Genomic DNA, 10,000 nt, shown 5'->3' with positions numbered 1-10,000 from the left:
CTCCACAGGCCCTGGGCTGTATCCTATATCTGTTGTGTTTTAAGCTGCACCCGTTTGAGGAGGGAGCCAAGCTGCAGATCGTTAATGGCAAATACAACATCCCTCAGAATGACAGCCGCTACAGCGTCTTCCATGAGCTCATCCGTCAGTACCTACCGCACCTGTCTGTACCTCACTTGTGTCTGTAGCTCACTGCACCTGTCTATCGCACTACATCTGTCTGTCTACCTGTACCTCACTGCAGCTGTCTGTGTCCATAAGTATATCTAGCTGTCTGTCTGATGTGTATGTTTTATCTGTCTGTAATCTGAAGCTTTGCTGTTGCTTTTGTGTGTGGCAATGAGATGTTTAAGATTTCAGTTCAGCCTAATCGAGTGTTTGTGTGTGTGTTTGTGTTTGTGTGTGGATGTGTGTGTGCTAGGCTCCATGTTAAAGGTGAACCCTGAGGATCGTCTGTCCATCAGTGAACTGGTCAACCAGCTGCAGGAGGTAGCAGCTGCCAGGAACGTTAACCCCAAATCTCCCATCACTGAGGTAACACGCTACCACTACCCTGTTACCATAGTAATAAGTGTTAATTTATGCAAAAACTAATGTGAAATAACTTATGCAGTTATGATGTCAATAATGTAATGATGAAGAGTATTGGGACACATCAGACATTTTCAAAGTGGCACTGGTTTGTTTTCAACTATTGTGTCATTCAGACTGTAGATACTCAGTGATTGGCTTTTAGACTGAAAAGGTGGGCCTGGAGGTGGAGCATATTCCCAGAGGCAAAGCTGATTGGAGGAGAGGACGATAGGCTCACACTGAATGCATCTTTATTTGTGGCACTACTGCAAACAAAACCTTGATTGAGAGATACACACACACACACACACACACTCCCTCACTGATAATACCTCTCTGAAGAGGCTTTCAGTGTCTCTTCTCCTCTTCACTCTTTCTCTCTCTCCATCCACCATCCTCCCATCGTTAGACAAAGATGTGTCTCATCTCTCGACTTCTCCCTCCCTCATGTAAGAGTTAATGATGTCACACTATGATGGCAGACAATGAACGAGAGAGGGAGAGATAAATGGAGAGAGAGAGAGAGAGAGAGAGAGAGAGAGTGAGAGGTAGAGAAAGATGGAGGGAGGGAAGGAGGGGGAAAGAGAGACTCACTAACACAATGCCTCTCACAGCAAGTTAGAACCTGTGTTCCACGTTAATGAGATTTAGTAAGCTCTTCGTTTCGGAGTGAGTCAGTGTGTTTGTGATGTTGAGCAGGTGGTGCTGGGTGGAGCTGCTGTAAATTAGGATGTAGATCGCACTAACGCTGCTCTTATGTGTGGATATAGGGGAGTTTACTGTGTGTGTGACAGAAGCTTTAGGTTGAGCTGATCTGCGTTAAGCAGTGTGTTTCCTCTTGGATAAGAGATTATTAGACTGTACACATACAGGGGAGATGGGGCTTGGGAAGATTACACACACACACACACACACACACACATAAACCCGGGTGGGGGATTTGGTCTGGAGTGTTTAGCTCCTCCTCTCTCCCGCACTCCAGACATCAACAACTGCTCTGTGTGTAGTGTGAGGACACACACACACACACACACTCTTCTCCGCAGGGTTACTATGGGAGACGCAGAGCTGTTCTGAGTGGAGCTGGATCAGACTGGTTGTGGGGTATCTGAGTGCGGGGTACTTGAGCCTGGGGTATCTGGGTCGGGATGAACGTGCTGAGGATATGTCATTGCCTCAAGCCTGCGTTTGATGGTTATGAATCTCTGCAGCTGCTGGAACAGAATGGAGGGTTTGGAAGCACCACGACACAGCTCCCCCTGCAGGCCAACAACATGCACAACGCAGGTGAGCTCCAACTCCGTGTGTATGGGCTAACTGGGCGGTGTGTGGTTTCCTGTGTATGTGCTCATCCTCACACTCTGTTAGTGTCTTCCTGCTTACTGTAGGTTCAAGTGGTAATTTGATCAGTGAGAAATTTAGCGATTGAACCAAAAATGTGGTCGGTATTCAAAAACAAACATTTAGTACATTTGTAGACTGATCACCAGTTTCAGTGCAGAATCCCCACTGAGGGTGCAGTCTGGTCCTGGACTCTGTGGTCTGGTCCTGTACAGGGACCATTCTGTTTGTAGATGGTTGGTCCAGGTGGTCAGGGGGTTCTAGGAACCCAACATATCCCACTGCAGAAGAGACTGGGCTTGGTCTTCTGTTTTCAGAAACATCTCTAAGAACCCAGTTTCATCCTGTTTCTGTAGGTTTGGATGGGAACAGTGATCTTAGAGTAGCCACTGTGTGTCCTTAAAATAATGTGTGAAGCGACTTTGTAAGTCGCTCTGGATAAGAGCGTCTGCTAAATACCGTAAATGTAATGTAAAATGATTATTCAGATGAAACGTCTAGCATTGAAATTCAGCATATGTGTGTGTCTACTGTAGCCATATTGATAAGTGCATATTACAGTGTCTCTTGTAACCTCATATTCAGTAAATGAATATAAATGTCTACTAAATCTCTACTGTGACCACGTTATAGGTTTCTCTTCCTGTCTCCTAACAAGATTTTGATACTGTCCACCATCTGTTTCAAAGCACATGGCTAGGTTACCCGTGTGTGTGTGTGTGTGTGTGTGTGTGTGTGTGTGTGTGTGTGTGTGTGTGTGTGTGTGTGTGTGTAGGTGTGTATAATGCTGACTCGGATCAGGGAGTGGGCGGGGGCTTCCTGGACATTCTTAAAGGTGGAACTGAACGCTTTCTCACCAACATCAAGGACACTTCCTCTAAAGTCATCCAGTCTGTGGCCAGGTGAGAGACACGTGCCTTACTGGACTGATTGTGTTTTGCATGTATTTTTGTTTAGAGTTTAAGTGCATATCAAGACACTCCCCTGTAAAGAGAGGAATGGATACTTTTGAGTGTATATAACTGCTAAAGTATACTTGGAGTATACCATATCTTAAAGAAACGTTATCTGCCCTTGTATCGGCCCAGTTGTAAGGTGCTTGGTACATGGAGCTGGTCAGAGCCAGACTGAGTCGGTGCCAGAACCATCTGCTCTAATCTTCGCCAGTCTGGATATACAGTCTTCCAGTCACATCCCCAAACAGCAGCACACCTCCAGTCCTTATTCCACCCCCTCCCTCATGGCCTGCGTGTGACTTTTGACCTGCTTTTTCATGCATTCTGTGGCACGATTTGCCTATTCCTGCCATACTTGTGTGGTGGATCTGTTTAGTTGTTCCTCAGTTACCCACTCTGCTTCTGGAGTTAGAGGAACCCTGGAATCATCGAGGCTGAGTTTGTAGAAGTGGTTTAATCCAGTGGCACCTGGACTGTGGTCAGAGTTCTGTGCTGAACAGACCGTCAGTGTGACCGGGCCACACCGGTGTCTATCGCCGGGAACGCAGGGAGCCCTCAGGACGAGCAGTAGCACGGCTGTCCCAGCATGCTCAGAGTCTGAAACCAAGGATGGATCAGATCCCCTCCTGTCTCAGGCTGCAGTTGTGCTCGTGCAGTCGTCCCATCATTGTCGTTCTCATTTGTTCATTCCTGCCCCGTCTCTGTCTGTGTTCTGCCATTGTTCCGTTCTGTTGATGCCATTGTTTTTTTTTATTTATCATTTTATTTGTTGGTTTCGTTCCTGAATCTCGTGTCGTGGTCGTGTAACTCCGCCCACCTCTAACAGCCCCAGGTAACTATAGGCCATCGCTGTGTGTGCACCAGTGTTGCGAGCGTGCGTGCCGTCCGTCACACTCACCATCCCGGCTTCGTAGTGTTGTCAGTAAACACAGTCTGCTCCCACTTTTCTCACCACACACTCTTCGTTCTGCTCTGGGTTGAAGTCCCGCTGTTTGATTATGATGTGTGTCATTTGTTTGTTCTGGAGCTTCTAGCTTGCCTTGCTTGCTCATCCTGGGGGTCTGTGTGTGAGGGTGTGTGTGTGTGAGCGCGCGGTGCGTGTGTGAGCCTGTGTGTGCATGAGCGTGCATGTACTACACTGGGAAGTGTTGAGGTGTGAGTGAACTGGAAACACTGTGTGATGGGAGTCCTGCAGGGAACACACACACACACGTAAGCTGAAGGTTTGAGTGTGGGGATGCAGGTTAATGGAGCATTTCTGAATTTGTGTGTGTCCAGCTATGCTAAAGGGGACCTGGACCTGTCTTACATCACCTCCAGAATAGCAGGTAAGGGTCTACCCATGCACACACGTCCACACACACGTCCACACAAACACAGAAGCTGTAGATTTCTCATTGTGTTGCTGTCAGTTTCCTTCCAGTAATGGGAACTCTTCTCATACTACTGTTAACACTTAGACTTTGTACGCATTTGACCAAATGAGACCTTTCTGTGTGTGCCCCGTGCGTGTGTGTGTGTGTGTGTGTGTGTGTGTGTGTGTGTGTGTCCCGTGCGTGTGTGTGTGTGTGTGCGCAGTCATGTCTTTCCCAGCAGAGGGGGTGGAGTCTGCGATTAAGAACAACATAGAGGAGGTTCGTCTGTTCCTGGACTCCCGTCACGCGGGCCACTACGCCGTCTACAACCTGTCCAAGCGCTCCTACCGCCCCGCCCGCTTCCACCACCGGGTGAGATGGCTCCGCCCACTCTAGTAGGAGGAGCTCCAGGGCAGGGCGACACCTGCACAGATCTTACCAGTTAGTAGTGATGCATGTAACTCAGATTTCTCTCTGTGTGTGTGTGTGTGTGTGTGTCTAGGTATCCGAGTGTGGGTGGCAGGTCAGACGCGGTCCCACTCTGACTAACCTGTATGGCATCTGTAAGAGCATGCACCAGTGGCTCAAACAGGACCAGAGGAACGTCTGCATCGTACACTGCCTAGTGAGTACACACACACACACACACACACACACACACACAGCCAGTGAACTGTCTCCATAATACACTGTCTAGCGAGTACACGCCCATCTATCCTGATGCCCCAGATTAAACCAGTTCAGTGTGTGCACACACAGAGATGTCTCTATGTTCATTATTATTGCTGCAGTGTGACTGATTGTCCAGATGAAACCAGTTCAGCACATTTCTGGACACAGTGAACACGCTGCATAGTGTGCCAGCATTGACCTGGCATGTGCCTTACAGGGAGACTGTAACATTGATGTGAACTGTGGTACAATGTCAGCTCTCACTTACTGCAGGCACCCAGCCACCAGGGGGCACTGTACCCCCTCGTCAGAAAAGATTGTACCTCCCAGTAAACTCAAAATGTATTTTGGTACGCTGACAAACACACCCCAACTTTCAGAAGTCCTGTCTCACTTAATGTGTGGTGTTCAAAGCAGAAATGTTAGCATAAAAGAATGAAGTAGACTTCTTCTGTTATGGTGCTGTACAGGGCCGTAATTACTAGCCGATGGTTAACGGCGTCCAGGTCAACACAGGACACACCGCCTGATGAGAATCACTGTATACACACAGTCGATTACAGAGTCTGAGCCAACACACAGAACAAATATCTATGGCAACAAATTCGCATCCTTCTCATGTTTTCTCTGTAATTATTGTGAGCTACTGTGCACGATTTATTTTCCAAAAAATAAAAAAGTAATTATATAAGTGTATTTAATAAGTCATTTTATTTCTAGTGTCACTTTTTAAAAACACACTAATAACGTATTGTACTCCTCTATGTAACTAAAGTGGAACACATATTGTACCTATGCATATGTACACAAACCATGCATGTACATACCACACCCGTGCATCTCTGCACACTCAGACGTGTGCACACCACACCCGCGCATCTGTGTGCACACACTGACATACTGCCTTGTGACTTCACATGCAAACAGTTCACGTAGGACTGAAAACCTTGATGCTAACGGGCTTTATTGGAAAATTAAACAATACCGTGTGTGTGTGTGTGTGTGTGTGTGTGTGTGTGTGTGTGTGTGTGTGTGTGTGTGTGTGTACACCCCATGCCCGTAGGACGGCCGGGCTGCTTCTGCAGTAGTTGTGTGCTCTTTCCTGTGCTTCTGTCGTCTCTTCTCCACGGCTGAGGCTGCGGTTTACATGTTCAGTATGAAACGATGCCCCCCAGGGATCGCCCCCTCACACAAGAGGTATCACACACACACACACACACACACACACACTCTTTTCAAATCATACCTTCAGAGTTCCCAAGAGGTCATTTCCAAACACTACTGTGCTCTGTAATGCTCTTTTGTGTGTTCTCTATATTGGACTCAGATCCCCCCTTCACATTCAAAGGTGCTTTGTTGGTATGACAATGTAAAATCTAAGATGCCAAATCTGTACAATTTAAGAAGTAGTAACATTGTTTGAGCTTCGATCAGAGGACATTTCAGTACTTAAACAAAACTAGATATCTTTAAGCAACAAATTAGTTAGCATCTGAGATATTTCTTGATTAAATATAATTTTAAATTTACCTTGGGGTTTAACAAAGATTCATCTTGTATCACAAATTTATATGACAGCACAGGATATTTCTTTGAATGTGATATGGAGGAAAATTAAACAAACGTATGCTAGCTATCTCAGTTCAGAAAGAAAACTGACTAACATTGACGATGTCTAGTCAAGTGACTGTTGTTTACACAAACTAGCAAGTGAACATGTCCTGACCTATGAGTCAAAACATTTACCTGACAAACGGATCAATAGAGGCTGTTTTTAAATGGAACACATTTAAAAGAAAACCAAGAAAATCTGTGTGTAATTAAACTAGTCCATTATATTAGCTAGATAACTAGCTAACAATGGCAGGTATGACTTGTATCTTGCTAGTAGTTCACGTTGCCTATACTGGATAGTTAGCTAACCACTTTCTTCTAGTGTTGTGTTGTTCGCGAACGATTCATTCAAATGAACGAATCATTAGAGTGAACGTACTGTATCGAATCACTTCCTCAGCTGATTCGTTCCTTTTTCAGTTCAGTAATTGAGCTCAGCAGCGACCATGCAGGCCGGCAGGGTAACTGCTGTGTGGTTAGTGAATCACCAAATCACCCGTGAATCTGGAGGCGGAGACATTTTTTGCGAGGGAACAGCACATGCTCAGTGATTCGTTCACTGTACTGAAAGCTCTCGTTCATTCTCTGATTCATTCACTGAACTGAGGGCTCTCGTTCACTCTCTGATTCGTTCACTGTACTGAGGGCTCTCGTTCACTCTCTGATTCGTTCACTGTACTGAGGGCTCTCGTTCACTCTCTGATTCGTTCACTGTACTGAGGGCTCTCGTTCACTCTCTGATTCGTTCACTGTACTGAGGGCTCTCGTTCACTCTCTGATTCGTTCACTGAACTGAGGGCTCTCGTTCACTCCGATTCGTTCACTGAACTGAGGGCTCTCGTTCACATCCGATTCCTTCACTGAACTGAGGGCTCTCGTTCACTCTCTGATTCGTTCATGAACTGAGGGCTCTCATTCATTCTGATTTGTTCACTGAACGTACTGTACTACTTTCTTCCTATCTTGACAACACGAACATAAATTATACGTATCTCATCAACGTAAGATCTGGCTTCTAGCAATGTTATGTGGATAAATCATATAGCTAGTATAGGAACGGGAAATATGAACATCAACCATACTCGTCGCTCTGTTGTCTTTGTTGAGAAGTGCTGCGTTTTTGACTGCAATAGATCATAGGCTGATGTATGCAAATGTTGTGGTGTAAAGATTAATGAATAATTAACAGTTCTGGTTTGACGCTGGTGAAGGCTTTTTGGTATAGTGTAAGTGTAAATGTACATGCACATCTTTGCCCAAGGCAAGATTAAATAATTCAGTTGATTGTTGCAAATTTCACAGCATTTTGTTTGTCCCAGCCCGCAGATTTGTGCAGATGGAGATAGTTGTAGTGCACCCTTTGATGGTTTTAATATAGTTTGACTGTCATCTGCATTCATTACACCTGACCTTCTAAATTGAGCCCAGGAGTAGCTGAATTGTATAGCAGAGGTGGGACCAAGTCAGTGTTTTGCAAGTCTCAAGTAAGTCCAAGTCTTTATCCTCAAGTCCCGAGTCAAGTCTCAAGCAAAGACAGTCAACTCAAGTCAAGTCTCGAGTCAAGACAGGCAACCGTCAAGTCAAGTCCCAAGTCTGAAACTTGGAATTTCAAGTCTTTTCGAGTCTTTTTTTTTTTTACAGGCACCAATGCTTTACGAATGCTATGCTGATGCGTTTCTTTACTCGTTTTGTTAGTGTCCGCCAGCCAAAAGATGACAGATCATTTTATCTTCTCTTAATTACATAAATGTACTTAAACAAGAATGTTTCGTTACATCATTTTACTAATGGTTATTCTAAACATTTGGATAAAATGTTTAAATTAGTGGTGGGACTTTAACGCGTTAATTTCGATTAATTAATTACAGGAAAATTTACGCACTAAAAAAATTAACGCATTTTAACGCATTTAACGCATGAGACACTTTTGCACCGTGGATTGTTCTGGACAGTGCATGAGTTCCAGGCATACAGATTATATGGACACACAATAAGATCATGATGGAGATGACTGAAGAGGCTACGCTAGTGGATGGGAAATTTAAATATAAGAAACATATGGAAGTACAACCAAAAATAGTGTTATTTGCACTTTATTTAGGAAGGAGTTTGCTTATCACAGGACACTTCCACCCTTCATTACCACCTCAACGCAAAACATGTTGTGACCGTAGCGCGCGACTCCGCCCCACGTTTATACATGACGCGTCACATTATTTACAGTGTTGTTCGCTCTCTGTGGTCGAAGATAAAGACTTACAAGAAGCGCTGCACATTGCGTCAACTGATGCAAGTTACGAACTACCGTCCAAGGGTGAGTTTTCCAAAACATTAGCGTTAAGTACTTCTTAACCTCGTACGTAAGAATGAGGTTACGAAGTACTTGGCGCTAAGAACGTTTTGGGAAACTCACCCCAGAAAGACAATGCCGAAGAAAATCCAGCAGCTGTATGATGAGGGAAGGGAAGTAAAACAGGTTATTGTGAAAAGCGCCACAAATGTGGCTCTGACTGGGGATCACTGGACCTCTGTTAGCAAAAAGAATTATCTTGGTGTGACGGCTCATATTATAGATGATGAATCTATAGATGATGAAGATCCAGTCATTTGCTTTGAGCATGCAGAAGACCACTTCTAGGCACTATGGAGATGCCTGTGGCAGAGGCCTGGGAAATTAAAGAAAAATATACCATCTAAAATGGTATTTAAAAACATCTTCTGATTTACTTCACTTCTTCCAATATCCTGAGCAAAACTCCCAAAATTAAACAACATTTTTGGTCAGAATTTCCAGTGTTCTGAACTGTTTTCTGCACTCATCTATTGGTCTGTGTAGTAGACTGGTGGAAAAATAAACAAGATGTTGAAGTTATGATTATGTTCATTGATTCATTCATCATTCAAACTTAAATAATATTTCTCATGTTAAATACTGAAATGCGATTAAAATGCGATTAATTTCGATTAATTAATTACAAAGCTTCTGATTAATTTGATTAATTTTTTTAATCGCGTCCCACCCCTAGTTTAAATATAGACTAATAAAAGGTTAGGGTTATTTTTTCATTGTTTTCTGTTATTGTGGGGTCACGGTGTACTATTGTTACCTGGAGATTCAGTGGGGTCACATATTCTGATGGCTGCCGTCAGAATTGGTGACCCCAGTTAAAAAGGCTCACCTGTACATCCCATTCATGATTTCTTTGTTGGCTGCAATGGTGAGGGGATGGTAAATCTTGTTTAAGTGCATTTATGTAATTAAGAGACGATAAAATGTAAATATAAACATCTGTCATATTTTGGCTTGTGGACACCAACAAAACGAGTAAAGAAAGCGCATCAGCGTAGTTTACGTAGCATTCGTAAAGCGTTTGTGCCTCTGAACAGAACTGTGAAATAGCGCCCCCTGTGGTCACAAAACTCGATGGTCACAGAATCTGGTGTAACACCGGTCTGCGTCAGAAGGACGGAAATTGAAATTAATGGGGC

The 10,000-nt window shown here is 44.3% G+C and overlaps 1 protein-coding gene across 1 annotated transcript in view; it reads left to right on the top strand.

The window, feature by feature from the left end:
* The window catches only part of gak (cyclin G associated kinase), a 67,820-nt gene that overhangs the window by 48,265 nt on the left and 9,555 nt on the right, over positions 1-10,000 (top strand). The window contains 8 exon segments of the mRNA XM_076998826.1: positions 9-144; positions 422-534; positions 1,785-1,860; positions 2,690-2,816; positions 4,149-4,198; positions 4,449-4,597; positions 4,728-4,850; positions 5,961-6,094. Of these exon segments, the coding sequence (XP_076854941.1) occupies positions 9-144; positions 422-534; positions 1,785-1,860; positions 2,690-2,816; positions 4,149-4,198; positions 4,449-4,597; positions 4,728-4,850; positions 5,961-6,094 (908 nt within the window).

Source organism: Brachyhypopomus gauderio, chromosome 3 (genome assembly GCF_052324685.1).
Source record: "Brachyhypopomus gauderio isolate BG-103 chromosome 3, BGAUD_0.2, whole genome shotgun sequence".
NCBI lineage: Eukaryota > Metazoa > Chordata > Actinopteri > Gymnotiformes > Hypopomidae > Brachyhypopomus > Brachyhypopomus gauderio.
Note: the sequence above shows the minus strand (reverse complement) of the source record. Positions and strands in the feature narration are given on the sequence as shown.